Genomic DNA, 22,785 nt, shown 5'->3' on the forward strand with positions numbered 1-22,785 from the left:
TGAGAAATGACATCTTACATGTGATTTACACCACAAGATAAAAACCTCAGCTACCATTTGGAAAAGTTCATCAGAATCTGCATCTGGTTTCTTGAGCCAATTTGCTCTGAAAAGAAAAACAAGTCATGTTTACAATAAGAATTAACTCCACATAAATATTATTACGGTATTTGAGGAAGTGGTTGTGTTTGTGTTGCTAACTTTAGAATGAAGTGAAGTGGCACTCAAACATAACCCTAAGTGCTAATGCAACTTCTCTTTATGTCTATCATGAATCACTATTCCCTCAGAGTGTAAAGGGTTCATTCAACTCTAGAAAGAATCTCTGACGGCACTGGAAGTTGGTTCATGGCCTGAATCATAGAATATCAGGGTTGGAAGGGACCTCAGGAGGCCATCTAGTCCAACCCCCTGCTCAGAGCAGGACCAATCCCCAAATAAATCATGACAGGGCTTTGTCAAGCCTGATCTTAAAAACCTCCAAGGAAGGAGATTCTACCACCTTCCTAGCTAACCCATTCCAGTGCTTCACCATCCTCCTAGTGAAAATTTTTTTCCTAACATCCAACCTAAACCTCCCCCACTGCAACTTGAGACCATTACTCCTCGTTCTGTCATCTGCTACCACTGAGAACAGTCTAGATCCATCCTCTTTGGAACCCCCTTTCAGGAAGTTGAAAGCAGCTATCAAATCCCCCCTCATTCTTCTCTTCCGCAGACTAAACAATCCCAGTTCCCTCAGCCTCTCCTCATTAGTCATGTGTTCCAGTCCCCCTAATCATTTTTGTTGCCCTCTGCTGGACGCTTTCCAATTTTTTCACATCCTTCTTGCAGTGTGGGGCCCAAAACTGGACACAGTACTCCAGATGAGACCTCACCAATGTCGAATATAGGGGAACGATCACAACCCTCAATCTGCTGGAAATGCCCCTACTTATACAGCCCAAAATGCCGTTAGCCTTCTTGGCAACAAGGGCACACTGTTGACTCATATCCAACTTCTCATCCACCATAACCCCTAGGTCCTTTTCTGCAGAACTGCTGCCTAACCATTTGGTCCCTGGTCTGTAGCGGTGCATTGGATTCTTCCGTCCTAAGTGCAGGACTCTGCACTTGTCCTTGTTGAACCTCATCAGATTTCTTTTGACCCAATCCTCTAATTTCTAGGTCCCGCTGTATCCTATCCCTACCCTCCAGCGTATCTACCACTCCTCCCAGTTTAGTGTCCTCAGCAAGTTTGCAGAGGTCCACACCCTCCTCCAGATCATTAATGAAGATATTGAACAAAACTGGCCCCAGGACCAACCCTTGGGGCACTCCACTTGATACCAGCTGCCAGCTAGACATGGAGCCATTGATCACTACCCGTTGAGCCTGACGATCTAGCCAGCTTTCTATCCACCTTATAGTCCATTCATCCAGCCCATACTTCTTTAACTTGCTGGCAAGAATACTGTGGGAGACCGCGTCAAAAGCTTTGCTAAAGTCAAGGAATAACACGTCAACTGCTTTCCCCTCATCCACAGAGCCAGTTATCTCATCATAGAAGACAATTAGATTAGTCAGGCATGACTTGCCCTTGGTGAATCCATGCAGACTGTTTCTGATCACTTTCCTCTCCTCTAAGTGCTTCATGATCATGTGCTTTATAAACTGCACGCAAATCACCCATTACAACTAAAGAGAAGTTGAGTATTTCTGATGTAAGCTTTAGGTGTTTTGTTTAAAATAGCCACACAGACTTTACATTCACATAACCTGCCCTGATCATCTTTGCAGCTGATTGGGTACACTGGCTCCATGATATTCACTTGTTCACCATGAAAATATCATGCACTGGGTTAAAGATATTTCAAAATCTTTTTCTTCTGTGTACTTTCTTATTAGAACCATTCTCTACTTTTCACCAAAGGTGCTAGAACTAGATTCTGGATCTTCACATGCCAAAACTGGCACTGCAGAAGTAGATCATTTTCAATGCTCTAAAGAGAAAACTTTTAGTAAAAAAGATCAATAAAGAATAGAAATTTCCTTATGATGCTAGGGTTCTGAAAGTGTCTATATCAGGGATTAGCAACCTTTGACACGCGGTCCACCAGGATAAGCTCCCTGGTGGGCCGGGCTGGTTTGTTTACTTGCTGCATCCGCAGGTTCGGCCGATCGCAGGTCCCACTGGCCACAGTTTGCCATCACAGGCCAATGGGAGCTGCGGGAAGCGGCGCGGGCCGAAGGATGTGCTGGCCACTGCTTCCCGCAGTTCCCATCGGCCTGGAGCAGCAAACTGCAGCCAGTAGGAGCCAAGATCAGCCGAACCTGCAGACGCAGTAAGTAAACAAACCGGCCCGGACCGCCAGGGGGCTTACCCTGGCGGGCTGCATGTGAAAGGTTGCTGATCCCTGGTCTATATAACAAGACACTGTTTGGTTCATAGATTAATAGGGCTGGCTCTACACATAAAATTTGGGTCGACCTAGCTACATTGCTTAGGACTGAAAAATCTGTGTGACGCAGTTATATCCTAATCCCCACTGTAGATGCAGCTAGATCGATGGAAGAATTTCACCTATCAGAGAGGTGGACTACATACATAGACAGAAAACCCCCTTCCATTGATGTGGGAAGCATTTACACGACAGCACTACAGTGGCCAGCTACAGTGCTGTATCCAGAAGGGATCATGATGATCATCTAGTTTTACTGCCTATATAACACAGGCCATAGAACTGCTCTAAAATAATTCCTTTTGAACTGGAGCATGTCTTTTAAAAACACAATCAATCTTGGTTTAAAAATTGCCAGAGATGGAGAATGGTTGGGAGCCTATATGTCTCTATTACCACTGTGGAATGCCCTGGAGAAACCAGAGAAGATAATAAACAAAATAAAAGTTTATTCTCTGCACTAGAAATAGTTCTAGCAAGAATAAGTCAGCACACAAATAATTCATGTCTGAGGTTTATGACTAATATTTTGGAAGTACTCTTTTGGAACATTTCATTCAGAGGATAACTCCCAGGCAGTCAAACTGTCCCTCAATTTCAAGCATGCAACTCCTCCAAGGGCAGAATTTCACCGTCTGTGCTTCCAAACTCAATTCTGTTTTTGGGTTTTAGTTTGCATAAGTGCTGACTGTGCAAATGCAACTGCTTTCTAGGAATGAATTTTTCAGTAGGTCCCTTCTCTAGGGACAACAGTAGTATAGCCAAGGCTGGTAGCACTACCTATTAATAAGGTTGCCTAACCCTTCCCATTATTATACCCTGTTTTCAGTTGCTTATAATTGTGCGGAACTTTAACAGTCCAGGCTGCAATTTTCCATGCTGGGTGTCTGCCTCAGGCTGATTTTTTTTTTGCCAAGACAAAAATTCCAGCCAAAACAGTTGCAGCCATTTCTGAGAATGAGGTTAAGGGAAAATATGTTATTTTGCCCATGTAAAGAAATTCGGGTGACCTTTGCTTTGAATAAATCCATTTCCAAATTTTGGAACTGGGATTTGAAAACTGACAAGGATGAAAATTCAACCAAATTTGTCCGAGTTATAAATCTCTGAAACATCAGTTTGCACATGTTCAGTAGATACTTCTCTGACATTAGCAGTTAAAATTGCAGAAGATTCATCTACAATGGGTATGATTGAGCCTCTCACTGCCCTTAGTGCTGACCAGACTGTGCATGCACCCTCCCCACAAAACAACTCAGCATGCCCCATCCCCTCACAGCCCCGTGTATTGACCAGACTGTGCACACATCACCTCAGAGAGAGGCCGAGCTTTCTCCAGCCCAGGGATATGGGGCAAAGCCAGACTTTCCTTGCAATGACTGCTTCCAGCTGCCCTGGGCTGGGCTGGGACCAAGCACTGGAACAGAGAGCAGGGAGCCTCTCTCTCTTGTGCTCTCAACCCACCTGCTGGCATCCAGGGAGTGATTTGAATGCAGCAGGCAGAAAAGCAGGACAAACGGGGGAGGGAAAAGACTAGGATGGGACTAGGAATCTAGTAAGGCTTGGACTGGAGATGGGAGCAAGAGAAATTGTGATTGGAAATGGCTGGCTAGAACACTTGGACTCACTGGTGGAGAAGGGGTGGCTAGGAGTGAGAGGCAGGGAGTGGAGTCTGCAATAGGGAACTGTGAAGAGGCAAAGAAAGCTGGAACAAGCAGAATACGACAGAGTCAGGGAGAGACGGGGACTGAACACCAGTGGAAGAAACTGGGGGTGGGAGTAGACTGGGAGAAATGACTGGGAGCCAGTTGGCTGTGGGGGGCACCATTGCGATCAGACAAGCAGCACGGTAGAGAGGGAAGATGAGACTGGATGGACAAGGACACTTGGACTAGGAACCAGTGGGTGGATGGGGGCAGAGATGGATGAGAGGCAGATCTGATAAGGAGCTGGGGTGCAGGAGCAAACGGAGTCTAGTTTGGCAAAGACACTAGGAAAAAGAGTGGGGGAGGAGCTGTGAGGGATGCGGGAGATGTAGTTGGGATGAAAATCCCAGAGATTGAGTCTGTGACTGGGATCCAGGGAGAGGGAGAGGGGGAGACAGGGAGGGGAGAACTGGGACTCGCTGGGCAATGAAACTGGGACTGAGATGAAAAGCCTGAGGAATAAAGACTGGGACCGGGTACAGAAGAAGAATGGGACTTGGATAAGGAGCCAAGGGAAGAGAAAGGATTGGAACAGGGATAGGTTAGAGGGGACAAGGCAGAAAGGGCAAAGCTTTGGGGGTGGGGACAGGTAGAAGAGTCTGTGCCCAGTAGTACACACTTCCCTCCAGAGTCTGGAATGTAACCCAAGATTCTGGAGTTTCAGCATTTCTCTGATGTCAAGAGAGACAATATCAGTAAAACTCACTGACAATGTTTGTTTCATCCCTCTCTAGTGCTCGTCGACACAAAGGATGACACCCTACTACTGCTTTCAGTTCCCCATTAGGTCAAGTGGCAGAGATATGTGCAGTGGATCTTAAGGTTCCAGCCCATGGAGTGTCGTGAGATGGAATTTCTGGGGTTTTTTTCAGTTTACTTTTTTTAAAAATGGGAAACTATACACACAAAACTACATCAATAGAACATTATTAAGGTTGCAAAGTGAAGCACTCACGGTAAAAGTCAAGTCATGCATTATGACACGATCTTTGATTACATGATGGAATACTATTTTTTCCACAGGAAGCCTGCCGCATTCAGGGCACAGGGTGGACCTGCTCTGGGGATAAATTATGGTTGTGTAGTAAATAAGGCATTTCTCTGTAACACTCTTGCCTCATTTGTCAAAAAAGTTGGATTTTGGCAAGGGATTGCAAAAGGAGAAAGGACAATCTCATGGTTAAGATAGTTGAATGTTGCTCTAGAGAACTGGAGTGCATCCCAGCCTCTGACACAAAGTTTCTATGTGATGCTAGGCAAACCACTTAAACTAGATTTTTGACAGGTGCCACTAACTGTGTGTTTTTCATTTTCTGGGTGTCCAAGTTGAGATCCTGGGGTCTAATTTGTAAAAGTGCTGAGCACTCACAACTACAACAGAAATTAATGGGAACTGTGCTTTGAAAGTGGCATAGAATGCTAAGTATTCTGAAAAATCAGGTAGTAGTTGTTTAAAGTTTGGCACCCAAAATAATTAAAATTTATAGCAATTTGTACCTCTGCTCCTCATCTGTAAAATGGGAATACGACTATCCCTTACTTCCCAGGAGTGTTATGAAGATAAATTACTTAATGTTTGTGAAGCAATCAGATACTATACATAGAAAATGTCATGAGGATATTATTAATTCTCTCTTCAGAGCAAGGTTTGAATAATGTGCACTAAATAAGGCCTGAGCTACACATTGAACAATGAGGATAAAACAAAATACTGAATATCTGCTCATTCACGGAGCACCATCCATCCTGTACAATGAGCAAGGCAGAGATTCTGTGGAAAAAATAGTATCCAACCATGTATTTAAAGCTGTATCATAATAAACGTACACAAGGGGACCAAAATTAAAGTTGGACAGACAGCCTTAATTCTTGCATTTCCTGACTTTTGAGTTCTTGACTTTGCAACCTTAATAGTGCTCAACATAATTTTTTGTGTAATTTGAAAAAGGAACAGGATTCTCCAAAAGGATCTCTACTTCTATTTAAATCTCTTCTTCAGCATCATCTTTAAGATTTATTCTGTCTTTTGCAAGTTAAAAACTTTTCAAACTGTCTTTGTGCTAGTGTTCTCAGGCATTTTGCAAGTTAAAGAAAATAGGCTACTCTGTAGTAAAAGGGGAAAACTACATTCTGCCTTTCACTCCCAACCCAGCAAAGCACTTAAACATGTGCTTTACTTTATGCATATGAGAAGTCTCATTGACATCATTGGGACTGCTCATGTGCTTAAAGTTAAGCAAAAACTTACGTGTTCCTCTGGATCAGAGACTTAGAAGATAAAGCTTCTTAGGACAGGGGACCTTTTACACTTTATAAATAAAGAACCCCGTCTATATCTGGACTAATGTAACCATATCCATTTCTGGGCCTCTATGAAGAGTTTCACATTGCACAGATCATACTGTCCCTGAAATTTAATCTTTTTAGCGGAAATCCTTATCAGTAAGGTTTTATTTATAGGATTGAGATTGTGTACCATTGTGTTAAATTACTCTTGGCTGTGTCTTTTCTCTGCCCTTATTCATCCTTAGATTCTGAATTCTTCAGTTAGATTACCCTCTGAATTTAAACTTCTGTTAAATCTACCACACACTTTTCCTGAGCTAACTAAATTTAGTAGGACTTGAGGTCAGTAATGTTCTTTTGTTCTATTTCTTATTGATTTTTCAGGAGGGCTCGCTATTCTTCTTTGTGTCAGTTGTCAAAGCTATCAGAATTACTATTTGTACGCTTTTCAGAACATTAATTAAAACAATTTACAGATCCATGGAGTGCCCTTGACATGACTGGGCTGGAAGGTTCCTATTTATCCTACCTTTTGGTCTTGAAACAATTTGCTTCTCTTAGCCTGAATGACTACTTGTTGGCAGAATTAAAAATCTACTTTTAACACACTTCCTAGACCTTCACTTTTAGAACTCCATGATGGTAAACCTCATGTGTTTGTATTGTGAAGTCTGTGTATTAAGGAAATGGAAAATTTCTTACCAATAATTTCCTTTCTGCTAGCAGCATCTCCCACAATTCTACAGACCCTAGATGGCCCATGAATCAAGGATCAAATATCAAGTGGAATCATTACCATATCACCATCTTTCTTGGTCTAATGTAGTAATTTTGTTATTTCTGGAATAATTTTTCAAAATGTTATCCAAGATTTACAGCTTCGGAATAACTCATCTGGCAGCAAGCAGGAGGGGGAGGGCTGTGCCAAAACACTGATCTGCCTCCGTAAACTGCAAAGAGAGGAGATCTGCTGAGATGTCCATTATTGTGGGAGGTGCTGCTAGCAGAAAGAAAATTATCGGTAAGAAATTTTCCAATTTCCATTCTGCAGGCCAGTATCTCCCACAATTCTAGACATCTGGGAAATAGTGAGCAGTTAAAAACACAGAGGAAGAGAGTTATGAAACAAAAGTTTAGCAGGAAAGAATTACCCCCCTTTTTGTGAGCTCGGTTTCATCTGTCTTATTTCTGAACCACTGTCTGCAGTGTATTCCTGCCAAAGGAGGCCATCTCTGTAGGAGGTAGAAGGCCCCCCTTGTAGTGCTTAATGAAGGTGTTAGCTGTATTCCAAGTGACCATTTTGCAAATTTCCAAAGTGGACACACTTGCTTGTTCCACTCAGGAGGTTGCTAAGGATCTCATGCAATGCAACTTTATCTCTTCTCAGACAGGAGCCTCTGATGATTTTGTAGGCTTCCACAGTACATAGTCTAATACTCCTAGCGATGGAGGACTTGGAAGCCTTGAGTCCCTGGCATTTCAGGAGGAAGGACACAAATAGGGACCTGATCTTTTTGTGGATTCTTGTATGCTTGAGATTTTTTCAGTGCTCTTCTGACATCTAAGGTACGCCATGACTTTTCAGTTGGATGTTGTTTGGTATAGAAAGAAAGAAGCACAGCGTCTTGGGAAGCATAGGAGGAATTTACCTTAGGAAAAAAAGAATTCTGGTATCCTGAACACCACTTTGTCTTTGTGGAACAAGCAGTAAGGCTCCTGTATAGATAAGGCTGCCAGCTTTTGCCTGGTGGACATGACGGCTACTAAGAAACAAGTCTTAATGGATAAATAAAAGGCTGACTTTAAAGTCACAGGCTCAAAGGGATGGCTTGTCAAGGCTCTCAAAACTAGTAGTAGGTCCCATTTTGGGAAGAGTGGCCTGACAGCCGGTCTGGCTAATTGGACTGTTCAGACGAATCTGGCTACCTGTGGATTGTCTGCCAGGGAGCCCAAGGATCCTGCAAATAGCATACTACTAAGAGCCTGACATTCAATGGCACCGAGCTGAAGGCCTCAGTCTATGCCTACTTGGAGAAAGTCCAGAATGGCTTGCACAATGCTCCTGTCACAATTTGTTAAATATCGATCAGATAGAGGAGTGCGCTTTTACTGTTGATACACACATACAGGCAAAAAGCAATGTCTTAATGACTCTGGAGACAAACCGAGACTTTCTAGTTATTCCCTCTCAACAGCTAGGTTGTCAGCTGAAGCCATTTTGGGTCTGGATAAAGAAGAGGATCTTGTGAGGGTATGTCCTGTCTCCACAGAAGCTGGTGTGTGGACTCCAGCGTCAGCTCTATCAGATCTGAGAACCAAGGTCTCCTCAGCCAATGAGGAGTTTTCAGTATTACCATCGCCTGTTCTTGTTTTATTTTCTGGACCACCTTCCCAGAAAGACATAAAGTGAGCCCTGAGGCCAACTCTGCAATAAAGCATCTGTCTTGATGCAGCTGCCTCCCTTGTGAAGTATCTTGGCCTCTTTGCATTGGTACAGTTTGTGAACAGGTTGGCTGAAGGAAGGCCAAACGTCTGAACAACGAGATCAAAACCCTTGTGATTCAGGCACCACTCCGAGTTGACGACTCTATGCCTGCTGAACCCTTTGGTTCAGGTCCCCTTTGATGTGGATTGCTCTGAGGGAAAAGAGGAGCTGTTCCGCCCACCTCATTATTTCCATTGCTTACATGTGCAGTGCCAGACTCTTCATTTCCCCCTTGGTTGTTTAAATATGCAATCACAATTGTACTGTCTGATTGAATCAGATTGTTCTGCCTTAGGGTGGGCTAGAACCTTTTCAGAACTAGCTTAACTTCTCTGAGAGGTTTATGCTGTGAGCCTTTTCCTCCTGGCTCCAGAGGCCCTAGGCTGTTCAGGTCTGCAAATGAGCTCCCCAGCCCTCCAGGCTGGTGTTGGTTGTAAGGATGAAAGGATCTGGAAGGCAGATGGGCATGCCTTTATGGACATTGTTGTGGCTGTGACCACTGTAAGGAGTTGAACACTTGTGCTGGAAACCATACTTGAGCTTTCATGTTTTTTGGGAAGTCATCCCAGACTTTTAGTATGAAGACTTGAAGATTTCTGATGCATGATGGTGCCAATGGAGTGATCCCTATGCACGACACCAGGAGTCCTATCAGTTGAAGGCTATGGTAGGTCTTTTGCAGCTCTGGACCAAGAAAATAAATTCCAGGATGGAACAAGCGAACTTTTCTTGGTACTGATGATGAAGATGCCCACCTTGAAGAGATTCAACACCTGAGAGGTGGCCCTGTAGCTGATTGCAATGGAGCTCTGATCAGGATGTCATCTAGGAAAGGGGACAGGTGAGTTTCCTGCAACCTGAGTCTAGCTATTATCACCAGTAACCTATTTGTAAGAACTCTGGCCAAATGGAAGTGTTTGCTACTGATAATGTTTGCTGCTGGAGATTAACCTCAGAAGTCTGAGGTGACATGGTCTCATGAGGATATGGAGATATGCAGCTGCTAGAACTACTTAAGTAAAGAAGTCCCCCAAGGACAGGGATGGCACCATAGATGCCAGGATCTCCATCTGAAACTTCATTTTCTTCATCCATTTGCTGATCCTTTTGAGGCTCTGATACCATCCATACACTTCTATACAATGAAGAATCATAGAATAAAAAAAAAACAGGGAACTGTAGGACTGGAAGGGACTTTCGGAGGTGATCCAGTACAGTCCCCTGCAGTTAAGGCAGGACTATGTAATAGCTAGACCATTTCTGACAGGTGTTTGTCTAACCTGTTCTTAAAACTTCCAATAATGGAGTTTCCACAGGCAATTCGTTCCAGCGCTTAAGTACCATGACAGTTAGGAAGTTTTTCCTAATGTCCAACCTAAACCACTTGCTGCAATTTAAGCCCATTGCTTCTTGTTCTATCCTCAGAGGTTCTCAAGAACAATTTTCACCCTCCTTCTGTAATAACCATTTATGTACTTGAAAACCGTTATCGTGTCCCCTCTCAGTCTTCTCTTCTCCAGACTAAACAAACCCAATGTTTTCAATCTTTCCACATAGGTCATGTTTTCAAGATATTTAATTATTTTTTGGTCTTCTCTGTATTTTCTCCAACTTGTCCACATCTTTCCTGAAATGTCGTACCCAGAACTGGACACAATACTCCAGCTGATTCCTTATCAGCAAGGAGTAGAGCAGAAGAATTACTTCTCATGTCTTGCTTACAACACTCCTGCTAATACATCCCAGAATCGTGTTCACTTCTTTTGCAAAAATTCTACACTGTTGACTCATACTTAGCTTGTGTTCTACTATAACCCCCAGACCCCTTTCCGCATTACTCCTTCCTAGGCAGTCATTTCCTATTTTGTATGTGTGCATTTGATTGTTCCTTCCTAAATGGAGTACTTTGCATTTGTCCTTCTTGAATGTCATCCTATCTACTTCAGACCATTTCTCCAGTTTGTCCAGATCATTTTGAATTTTAATTCTATCCTCCAAAGCACTTCCTACCCCTCCCAGATTTATATCATCCACAAACTTTACAAGTGTACTCTCTATGCCATTATCTAAATCATTTATGAAGATTAAGAAGATGGAGCAAAAGTGGAACCAAGAGAGCCTTTCTTCTGTTGAAACACTCTCTGTGACTCCCATATCCAGAAGATGGCATATTTCATCCTGGATCAGATAGTGTTTTATGGGGTTGTTGGACATGGGTAACTAGATGAAGAATGGATGGGGTGGAGCCTGCAGCTTGATGGAGTATCCCTGGCTCACTATTTCCCTAACCCATTTGTCTGTCATCAGTGAAAACCAATCCTCTAGAAAATGGGAAATATTGCCATTTCAGCTCTGGAGGGAAGCCTATGCAATCTTTGTCAAAGTGGATTTTGCAAGGGCTGAGATCCCTCTGGACTTTCTCCCTGGACCTTGATTCCATTGTTTTCCCTTGGGGAATCTGCTGTCCCTTTTCTGGTACCTCTGTGAGGACGATGAGCGAAAGGCTGGTCTCCCTAAAGGCTGGTCTATATTCCCTTTTGAGGGCACTTGGAGGGGAAGAGAAAGACACTTTGGATTTGCTGCACTGTCAGCTACCACCATATCTAGCCTTTTTCTCCAAAAAGGAGGGAGCCTGTAAACTTGGCCAAGCATAGCACTTGATTAGAGTGAACATCTCACCTTCCAGGGGTTGGAGCCATAAGTGACGCCTGGCTACTGAGCTGGAGACCATGGCTTAGGCTGAGAACCTTATTGCATCCTCTGAAGTATTGGCGACAAACACTGTTGCTAGGGAGACTTTCTTTAAAGTTTCAGAGTAACAGCCGTGTTAGTCTGTATTCGCAAAAAGAAAAGGAGGACTTGTGGCACCTTAGAGACTAACCAATTTATTAGAGCATAAGCTTTCGTGAGCTACAGCTCACTTCCTCAGATGCATATCGTGGAAACACATGGCAGTTTCCACGATATGCATCTGAGGAAGTGAGCTGTAGCTCACGAAAGCTTATGCTCTAATAAATTGGTTAGTCTCTAAGGTGCCACAAGTCCTCCTTTTCTTTCTTTAAAGTGGAGCCAAAGTCAGCATGATCTCTGTCTTTAAGGGATTTGAGATCTTCCAGCCATGAAAGAGATGCTGGGACAGTGGTGGAGGAGGCTTCAATGCCCTTTCTGGGAGTGGTCTCCATTTTTCTATTGTTGGGGTCATTAATGAAGAACTCTCTTTCTGAGGGAATAACCATATCCTTGGTGAGGGATGCTAAAGCTAGATCTTGAGGTCACTGTTGTTAATGTGTTTGCCCTATCAGGCTTGTTCCATTCAACACTAATCACCTCCTCGAAGAAGGACTGAAGAGATATTGCAGCCCCAGGGAAGGATGTTGAGGGGAGAAATTTACTCTGAGACTTACTCTCAGGAGCCTGCCCAGAGGGATTTCAGAGCGAGACAGCTCACCTTCCTCAGTGGAGGAGGAGTCAGAAGACTCATATCTTCTAGGTTTTTATTTTGCTTTTTTCCCCCCTCCTTTTTACCCTTTTTAGGATTTTTAACCTTTTCTGTGAACTTTGGGAGTGTAGAATCTCTGCTTCAGCTTTGGTGAGGCCTTCTTGTAGTTTGCTCTCCTTAGGGCCTGGTGAGGTCTCTCTTGGAATTCTCCTGATTGGGTCCCATTTCACTGGAAGGTGGGGGGCACTCACTGTCAGAGCCCTTCTGGTCAGCTTGGGAGGGAAGGGGGCTGATTAGAAACCCTACTTATTTCCCCAAAACACTAAGAACCCACTTTAGGGAGGGGGACTTGTGGCCCCACAAGTGTCCCCTCTTTCTGCTCATCAGCGATCACCCTGGGGATTTATATCCTCTCAGTTGAGTGGTCAGGGTTCTCCTCACTTTTGGAGCCTCTTCTTGCTCTGCACTGGGGTTCCTGGTCCATTGTTCCCTCATTGCTGTGTCGGCGGGTAGGGCATCCCCCTTACCTATCTGATTTATAATTGGAGTTAGGGACAGAAGGCTGGGTGTACACTGGGAACAACTAGTCATTTCTAAGCCTGGGAAGGCTGCCGCACACAGATTTTACCTGGTGCTTGCTCGGCTGCTCTGCCAACCCTGCAAGGGGCAGAGTAGCCATCAGAGAGATGCTGCAGTGGAAACTCAGGGAGGGTTAAACCACCAAAGGGTTAACTGACTTAGGGAGGAGGAGGGATGCTGAGGAGGGAAAACACTGTTCCCCACTGCCTCAAAAAAACTGGGCAGAGAAGTTAACATAGAAAGAGTAAGGAAGGGAACAAAAGAAACTGCCAAAGAGTCTGGAAGCAAGCAGGAGCAGTGGGGACATGGCCAGACTGTGCGGTGCCAAATGCTGATCAGCCTCTGGGAGGTGCAGAGAGAGGAGAGCAGCGCGGATATCCAGAATTGTGGAGAAGCTGGGCTGCAGAAAAGAATGGCTACTTATCTTGGTTACTTACCTTATAGTACTGTGGGCCTTTGAGATGTATTGTACAAATAGATTCCACTTGGTACATGTGCACCCCATTTGTGAGAGACCAGATTCTTTTGATGAATAGTGTTCATTGGGGCCACACCTGCCCCCTAGATGTTCCCAGGCCCCTCCACCCAAGAGCATAAAGGGAAGAATGGGCCTAACCATCCCTCAATGCCCTCACCAATACAGGACCCCAGGGGGGCAGGATTTCATAATAGCAGGAAAGAAAGGCAGTTGGTGGAATCCATCTAGAAAACATATCTCACAGAACCACAGTTACTGTTCAGTAAGTAAGTGACTGTTCTTTCTTCTTCAAGTGATTGTCCACAGGAATTCTATGCTTGGTGATTGACAAGCGGTTGTCTGTTTGCTTGAAGGTGGGCAGTAGGAATCCTGCTTAAGCACTGACTCCAGAACAGCCGTAGCAAAGTGAGCTTCTGATCTGGAAGCCTCTAACAATGTGTCTTGTAAAGGTGTGGACTGAGATCTATGTAGCTCCCCTACAGATTTTACCCCCGGGGGAATTCTGTGCCAAAATTCTGTGCACATTTTAAAATTCTGCATATTTTATTTGTCAAAATAACATAATATAATCATACCCGTTTCAATTATTTTTGGTAATTTATTTCAAAATACCTGTCAGCAAGTACGCCTGTAACAATAAAGACAACAAAAAAGATTCAGGAAATGTTTGTTTGTTTTTACAAATAGATTCCTTACTAGATATATTTACAGAATTTTGAGTAATAATTCATTTAAACTACAATATAGAAACAAATTTCCCACACCCCTCAGAAGCAGTGCAAAGGCTTGGGAAGTCAGGGGTAATGGAGGAGCTGAGGGAGAGGGAAGTAATTGCCTGGGAGTGAACCTGGAGGGCTGCTGGGTGTGGGTGGGAGAAGTATGGAACAGGTTTGGGAGTGCACAAGGGAGATTATTAGGGAGCTGGGAAGCCTCCCCCATGCAGACCCTGGCTGACCCCTAACCTCTCCCATTCAGTCAGGCACATCTGCCCCTGTTCCCTTGTGTCCCTACACCTCCCTTCCCCCTGTCCCCAAGTGTCCCTGCACCCCCACTCAGCCACTTCCTCCCCCCCTCATCCCCATGTGGCCTGCATCCCCACTCAGACTCCCCCTATCCCCATATGTCCCAGCACCCCCACTCCTATTCAGCTCCTGGCTCAATGCTGTCACCCATTAGGTCTGTCCCCCATCCCCCCCCCCCCGACTAGCCATTCTGAACCACAGTTTGTGTGACCCCAGCAGCCTTAAGTGCCCTGCTCTGTCTGTTCCCCCCACATCCCATACTTCCTCACTTGGCTTTGCTATGAGGAACACAACCAGTGCCCCCTCCCTCTCAGTGTCTGGCTACTCTAGCCCATGACTCAGCTGCCCTCTGTTTTGGGGCCAAAGCAGCCCCTGGTGGGCGAAAGGTGTACTTGCAGCCTCTCTCCAGCAGAATCTATTTTCTGTGGCAGACATAAATTTTGTGAGTGCCCAGTGGAACAGAATATCTCCAGGAGTAAGATTTCAGAAACAAGGAAATTCTTCAAACAGGCAGCAGCAGAGGCTGCCTGAGCTCTAGTGGAATGAACTCTAAAGTGACTAGGTGGATATAACTTGGCTAGCACTCAAAATGTTCCTATACAGTCATAGAACCACTTAGATAATGTCTCTGAAGGGATAGTGCCTGTCCTTTAACCCTCTCTGAAAAGGGTATAAATAGCTTAGGGTGTGTGTTTGCTTGCTGAGGAAGTATCCGAGCGTGTGTTTGCTGGGGGGGCAGTGTGAGAGCCTGAGTGAGTGTCTGATTGGCTGCTAGCCTGCAGGGGGCGGGCAGTAGGGTGTCTGTTTGTTTGCGACAGGGAAGCCTGGCTGTTTAAAAATAGCCAGAGCTTCGCGAACCAGCTGAGCGGCGGGGACAGCAGAGCAGCACACAGCAGGAGTTTGCCTGGGAGTTCGCCTGGAGGGAGCCCAGTGAGGCTTACGTCTTGCAAACTGCTCTGAGGAAGCTCATAGTAGGAAGGTGATATGGAAGGGGGGGGTTCAGCTGTTGTGACCTGCACTGGATGTGCCATGTTTGTCTTTTTTCCACAGGACAGAAGCGACTTTGTCTGTACAAAGTGCAAGCTGGTCTCCATATTGGAAGAGAAGATTGAAGGTCTGGAGCAACAGATAACGACCCTGCGTTGCATACGGGAAACTGAGGATTTCCTGGACGAAACTCAGGATAGGCTTCTAGGGGCACAAAGCTCTACAGATATAGAGCAGGTTGCACAGAGGAGCCAAGAGGCCAGTGAAGAAGCTTGGCAACATGTGACCTCCAGAAGAGGTAAGCGGAATGTCCGGGTTCCAGTAACACAGACACAGGTAACTAACCGCTTTCATGTTCTCTCCACAGGTATCGTTGCGGAGAGTGGACCAGATGATATGTCTGGGGCGAGAAAGCAGAAGGAGACTCCGCTGGTTGGAAGGCATGAGATGCGCTGTCCTGAGGTTGGGGGTTCCACGACCACCACCCCCAAGAGGAGAAGGCGGGTGGTGGTGGTCGGGGACTCTCTCCTCCGGGGGACTGAGTCATCTATCTGCCGCCCTGACTGGGAAAACCGAGAAGTCTGCTGCTTGCCAGGGGCTAAGATTCGTGATGTGACGGAGAGACTGCCGAGACTCATCAAGCCCTCGGATCGCTACCCCTTCCTGCTTCTCCACGTGGGCACCAATGATACTGCCAAGAATGACCTTGAGCGGATCACTGCGGACTATGTGGCTCTAGGAAGAAGAATAAAGGAGTTTGAGGCGCAAGTGGTGTTCTCGTCCATCCTCCCCGTGGAAGGAAAAGGCCTAGGTAGGGAGCGTCGAATCGTGGAAGTCAACGAATGGCTACGCAGATGGTGTCGGAGAGAAGGCTTTGGTTTCTTTGACCATGGGATGGTGTTCCATGAAGGAGGAGTGCTGGGCAGAGACGGGCTCCATCTTACGAAGAGAGTGAAGAGCATCTTTGCCAGCAGGCTGGCTAACCTAGTGAGGAGGGCTTTAAACTAGGTTCACCGGGGGAAGGAGACCAAAGCCCTGAGGTAAGTGGGAAAGCGGGATACCGGGAGGAAGCACAGGCAGGAATGTCTGTGAGGGGAGGGCTCCTGCCTCATACTGGCAATGAGGGGCGATCAACAGGTTATCTCAAGTGCTTATATACAAATGCACAAAGCCTTGGAAACAAGCAGGGAGAACTGGAGGTCCTGGTGATGTCAAGGAACTATGACGTGATCGGAATAACAGAGACTTGGTGGGATAACTCATGTGACTGGAGTACTGTCATGGATGGTTATAAACTGTTCAGGAAGGACAGGCAGGGCAGAAAAGGTGGGGGAGTAGCACTGTATGTAAGGGAGCAGTATGACTGCTCAGAGCTCTGGTACGAAACTGCAGAAAAACCTGAGTGTCTCTGGATTAAGTTTAGAAGTGTGTGCAACAAGAGTGATGTAGTGGTGGGAGTCTGCTATAGACCACCGGACCAGGGGGATGAGGTGGATGAGGCTTTCTTCCGGCAGCTCACGGAAGCTACTAGATCGCATGCCCTGATTCTCATGGGTGACTTTAATTTTCCTGATATCTGCTTGGAGAGCAATACAGCGGTGCATAGACAATCCAGGAAGTTTTTGGAAAGCGTAGGGGACAATTTCCTGGCGCAAGTGCTAGAGGAGCCAACTAGGGGGGGTGCTTTTCTTGACCTGCTGCTCACAAACCGGGTAGAATTAGTGGGGGAAGCAAAAGTGGATGGGAATCTGGGAGGCAGTGACCATGAGTTGGTTGAGTTCAGGATCCTGACGCAGGGAACAAAGGTAAGCAGCAGGATACGGACCCTGGACTTCAGGAAAGCAGACTTCTACTCCCTCAGGGAACGGATGGCCAGGATCCCCTGGGGGACTAACTTGAAGGGGAAAGGAGTCCAGGAGAGCTGGCTGTATTTCAAGGAATCCCTGTTGAGGTTACAGGGACAAACCATCCCGATGAGTCGAAAGAATAGTAAATATGGCAGGCGACCAGCTTGGCTTAATGGTGAAATCCTAGCGGATCTTAAACATAAAAAAGAAGCTTACAAGAAGTGGAAGGTTGGACATATGACCAGGGAAGAGTATAAAAATATTGCTCGGGCATGTAGGAATGTTATCAGGAGGGCCAAATCGCACCTGGAGCTGCAGCTAGCCAGAGATGTCAAGAGTAACAAGAAGGGTTTCTTCAGGTATGTTGGCAACAAGAAGAAAGCCAAGGAATGTGTGGGCCCCTTACTGAATGAGGGAGGCAACCTAGTGACAGAGGATGTGGAAAAAGCTAATGTACTCAATGCTTTTTTTGCCTCTGTTTTCACTAACAAGGTCAGCTCCCAGACTGCTGCGCTGGGCATCACAAAATGCGGAAGAGATGGCCAGCCCTCTGTGGAGATAGAGGCGGTTAGGGACTATTTAGAAAAACTGGACGTGCACAAGTCCATGGGGCCGGACGAGTTCCATCCGAGAGTGCTGAAGGAATTGGCGGCTGTGATTGCAGAGCCACTGGCCATTATCTTTGAAAACTCGTGGCGAACCGGGGAAGTCCCGGATGACTGGAAAAAGGCCAATGTAGTGCCAATCTTTAAAAAAGGGAAGAAGGAAGATCCTGGGAACTACAGGCCAGTCAGCCTCACCTCAGTCCCTGGAAAAATCATGGAGCAGGTCCTCAAAGAATCAATCCTGAAGCACTTGCATGAGAGGAAAGTGATCAGGAACAGCCAGCATGGATTCACCAAGGGAAGGTCATGCCTGACTAATCTAATCGCCTTTTATGATGAGATTACTGGTTCTGTGGATGAAGGGAAAGCAGTGGATGTATTGTTTCTTGACTTTAGCAAAGCTTTTGACACGGTCTCCCATAGTATTCTTGTCAGCAAGTTAAGGAAGTATGGGCTGGATGAATGCACTATAAGGTGGGTAGAAAGCTGGCTAAATTGTCGGGCTCAACGGGTAGTGATCAATGGCTCCATGTCTAGTTGGCAGCCGGTATCAAGTGGAGTGCCCCAAGGGTCGGTCCTGGGGCCGGTTTTATTCAATATCTTCATAAATGATCTGGAGGATGGTGTGGGTTGCACTCTCAGCAAATTTGCGGATGATACTAAACTGGGAGGAGTGGTAGATACGCTGAAGGGGAGGGATAGGATACAGAAGGACCTAGACCAGTTGGAAGATTGGGCCAAAAGGAATCTGATGAGGTTCAATAAGGATAAGTGCAGGGTCCTGCACTTAGGATGGAAGAACCCAATGCACAGCTACAGACTAGGGACCGAATGGCTAGGCAGCAGTTCTGCAGAAAAGGACCTAGGGGTGACAGTGGACGAGAAGCTGGATATGAGTCAGCAGTGTGCCCTTGTTGCCAAGAAGGCCAATGGCATTTTGGGATGTATAAGTAGGGGCATAGCGAGCAGATCGAGGGACGTGATTGTTCCCCTCTATTCGACATTGGTGAGGCCTCATCTGGAGTACTGTGTCCAGTTTTGGGCCCCACACTTCAAGAAGGATGTGGATAAATTGGAGAGAGTCCAGCGAAGGGCAACAAAAATGATTAGGGGACTGGAACACATGAGTTATGAGGAGAGGCTGAGGGAGCTGGGATTGTTTAGCCTGCAGAAGAGAAGAATGAGGGGGGATTTGATAGCTGCTTTCAACTACCTGAAAGGGGGTTCCAAAGAGGATGGCTCTAGACTGTTCTCAATGGTAGCAGATGACAGAACGAGGAGTAATGGTCTCAAGTTGCAGTGGGGGAGGTTTAGATTGGATATTAGGAAAAACTTTTTCACTAAGAGGGTGGTGAAACACTGGAATGCGTTACCTAGGGAGGTGGTAGAATCTCCTTCCTTAGAGGTTTTTAAGGTCAGGCTTGACAAAGCCCTGGCTGGGATGATTTAACTGGGAATTGGTCCTGCTTTGAGCAGGGGGTTGGACTAGATGACCTTCTGGGGTCCCTTCCAACCCTGATATTCTATGATTCTATGATTCCTGAATAATTTTGTTCTGTCGATGTAAAATGACAGTACCTTTACAATATGTGAAGTTTAGGTTTCTCTGAGGAAGAGTGAGTCTTTGGGAAGAATATTGGGATATAAATTAGTTTACATGGAATTCTGAAACAACCTTGGGATGAGGCCTGAGTGTGACCCTGTCCTTATGAAATAGTATGTAAGGCAACCTGCTATGAGGGCCTGAATCTTCCCTATTCTTTGACCTGCTGTAATGGTCACTAAAAAGGCAGCCTTCATTGTCAGACGGTATAGTGAGCTGGTTGCTAGGGGCTCTAATGGGGACACATCAATCCTGCTAGTACTATACAGAGGTGCCAAGGGAGAGAAGGGGATGGCAAACAAAAGGAGAAACATGAATGAGATCTTTAATGAACCTTACCACTTTAGGGTGGGAAAATACAGTATGGTCTTATATAGGAGTGCAATATGCAGATATTGCTGTTAGATAGAGCCATATGGATCTGACAGAAAGTCTAGATTGTACCATGGCTAGCAGATAGTCCAATATTGCAGAAATGGGTGTTGTGAAGGAAGACAGATGGTGCTGAGATCCCCACACAGAAGCGAAAAGTCAGTCTAGTTGAGGCTTTCCTGCTTTGGAACAGAACATTCTGAACGTCAGCTGAACAGCCTCTTTTGGTGGATATCATCCAGCTAGCATCCAAGCTGTTATATGTAAGGAGGTTGAATATGGGTGCAGGGTTTAACCATTATTCTGAGAGACTATGTCAGGAAGAGCTGGCAAGGAGTTCAGTGGCTGCATAGAAATGTTAATTAGGTCCAAATACCAGAACTACATGGCCCAGGCTGAAGCTCTCATAATCATCAAACCTATGTGTTGCCTCAGTTTCCTCAGAACCATTGTATCATGGGAATCAGTGGAAAGGCATACATCAGTCCCAGTGTTCAGGGGATGAAAAAGATATCTGGCCAGGGAGCCTGGACTGAAATCCCCAATGGAACAAAATGTTTGACTCTTCTTGTTCTGGTGTGTGGCAAATAGGTCTACTTCTGGGAATTCCCACTTAAGAAAGATGTTCTGCAGGACTTAATATTTGACAGACCATGAGTTATTGTTGAGAAGTGTGTGCTGAGTCGATCTGCCAAAGTATTCTGAAGACTAGGAAGGTACCGAGCCACTGTTGTGATGTAATTCGGAATGCACCAACCTATTTATGCATGTTATACTTATCATAGAAGATTAGAGTTGGAAGGGACCCCAGGAGATTATCTAGTCCAACCCCCTGCTCAAAGCAGGACCAACCCCAACTAAATAATTCCAGCCAGGGCTTTGTCAACCCGAGCCTTAAAAACCTCTAAGGATGGAGATTCCACCACCTCCCTAGGAAACCCATTCCAGTGCTTAACCATGCGCCTAGTGAAATAGTGTTTCCTAATCCAACCTAGACCTCCCACACTGCAACTTGAGACCATTTCTCCTTGTTCTGTCATCTGCCACCACTGAGAACAGCTTAGCTCCATCCTCTTTGGAACCCCCCTTCAGGTAGCTGAAGGCTGCTAGCAAATGCCCCCTCACTCTTCTCTTCCGCAGACTAAATAAGCCCAGTTCCCTCAGCCTCTCCTCATAAGTCATGTGCTCCAGCCCCCTAAATGATTTTCGTTGCTCTCTGATGGACTCTCTCCAATTTGTCCACATCCTTTCTGTAGTGGGGGGGCGGGAGGGGGGCAAAACTTGACCCAATACTCCAGATGTGGCCTCACCAGTGCCGAATAGAGGGGAATAATCACTTCCCTCAATCTGCTGGCAATGCTCCTACTAATGCAGTCCAATGTGCCGTTAGCCTTCTTGGCAACAAGGGCACACTGTTGACTCATATCCAACTTCTCGTCCACTGTAATCCCCAGGTTCCTTTCTGCAGAACTGCTGCTTAGCCAGTCGGTCCCCAGCCTGTAGCAGTGCATGGGATTCTTCCATCCTAAGTGCAGGACTTTGCACTTGTCCTTGTTGAACCTCATCAGATTTCTTTTGGCCCAATCCTCCAATTTGTCTAGGTCTCTCTGGACCCTATAGCATATCTACCTCTCCCCCCAGCTTAGAGGGTGTAATCCATCCCATCATTGAGATCATTAATGAAGATGTTGAATAAAACTGGCCCCAGGACCGATCCCTGGGGCACTCTGCTTGATACCATCTGCCAACTACACATTGAACTATTGATCATGACCCATTGGCCATATCAGCCAAACTCCAAATAACATGTGGCTTATTATCAGGTCCTTCTTTCTAAGTATGATTATATAAAATGAGATAAGTTGTCTCAATTTGTGCACAAGCTTCAAAAAGAACATCAAGAGGAGATGATGGTCTCATTTCTTCAGGACCTTCTCTCTGGGTGTAGATTTGGGAGATCCCTGCTCTTCTAATGTTTTCTGGACAGCAGTCACTCCAAGTAAACCCGTGGGAATAAAACTATTCAAATCTCATGGAAGGGATCTGATACCTCCGGTCAGCTCACTTTGATGTGGAAAGGATGGGCATTTGCATGTAGCATGGATCTTTTGCAGGGTCCCACAGTCCTTCATTTATGGCCATCATGAGCCTGCTGGGCGTGGAAAAGTGTAAGATGTCCTGGAGTTTATGTGTTTTTTTCTTTACCACTTCCATTGGTATATCCAGGGTCTCTGGGACAGCTTGAAGTCCTCCACTGAGGCAGACATAGAAAGGTTCACAGCCTCATCCAGGTGAGATCACATTGGGGACCGGTTGTTCTTCCCCTTGCACTTGAGGCTCTTCTTCACTTTCATCCTCCTGCCTGTCCAGGACCTCAGGCTGTACTATCTGACCTGGCTGGAATGACCTATACTGCTTCTTTGAGGAGGGGGATCTAGCTGTGGAAATGGCAGATGATGCAAGCATTCTAGAATTTGACTGCACTCCCTCGGTCATCCCATAGGGCCATAGTTAGTAGGGTTATGAACACTGAGTTGGTATCAGGAGGGATGCTCCCTATGAATCCCAGGTCTCTTTCTGCTACCTCTCAGAATCCTCTCAAGAATCCCTTCCTGACATTTTTTGGGCTACCCAAAGAGGGAAAGGTGGATGGGTGGGAGATGACTCCCTCCTGTGGCTAAATGAAGATGAGGAGAAGGATTTCATTTCCTCCAAAGGAGGAGCATTCTATTGGAAGTGCCTAGTCTCTTATAGGGAGAGGTCAGTACTGGGCAGACCTCTGATAACTCAGAAGCTGGGTGTCTTGGATATCACTATCTTCAATCGCTCAAGAAGAGATGAGTCTGGTACCATGCTCACAGATAAGTGACTTGGTACCGAATATAGGCTGGGTACTGAAATAGCTGGTATTAAGGTACTGGGTTCCAAGGTGATC

General features: G+C 45.8%; 1 protein-coding gene across 16 annotated transcripts in view; it reads right to left on the bottom strand.

The window, feature by feature from the left end:
* RYR3 (ryanodine receptor 3) overlaps window positions 1-22,785 on the bottom strand; it is a 581,477-nt gene that overhangs the window by 116,257 nt on the left and 442,435 nt on the right. For all 16 annotated transcript variants that reach the window (XR_012159473.1, XR_012159474.1, XM_073348839.1 and 13 more), the window contains one exon: window positions 19-106. Coding sequence is in view for 14 of the 16 variants with exons in the window: in XM_073348839.1 (XP_073204940.1) it covers window positions 19-106 (88 nt within the window). In the remaining 2 variants the exon portion in view is untranslated. The remainder of the gene's footprint in view (window positions 1-18; window positions 107-22,785) is intronic.

This window comes from Lepidochelys kempii, chromosome 6 (assembly GCF_965140265.1).
Source record: "Lepidochelys kempii isolate rLepKem1 chromosome 6, rLepKem1.hap2, whole genome shotgun sequence".
Lineage (NCBI taxonomy): Eukaryota > Metazoa > Chordata > Testudines > Cheloniidae > Lepidochelys > Lepidochelys kempii.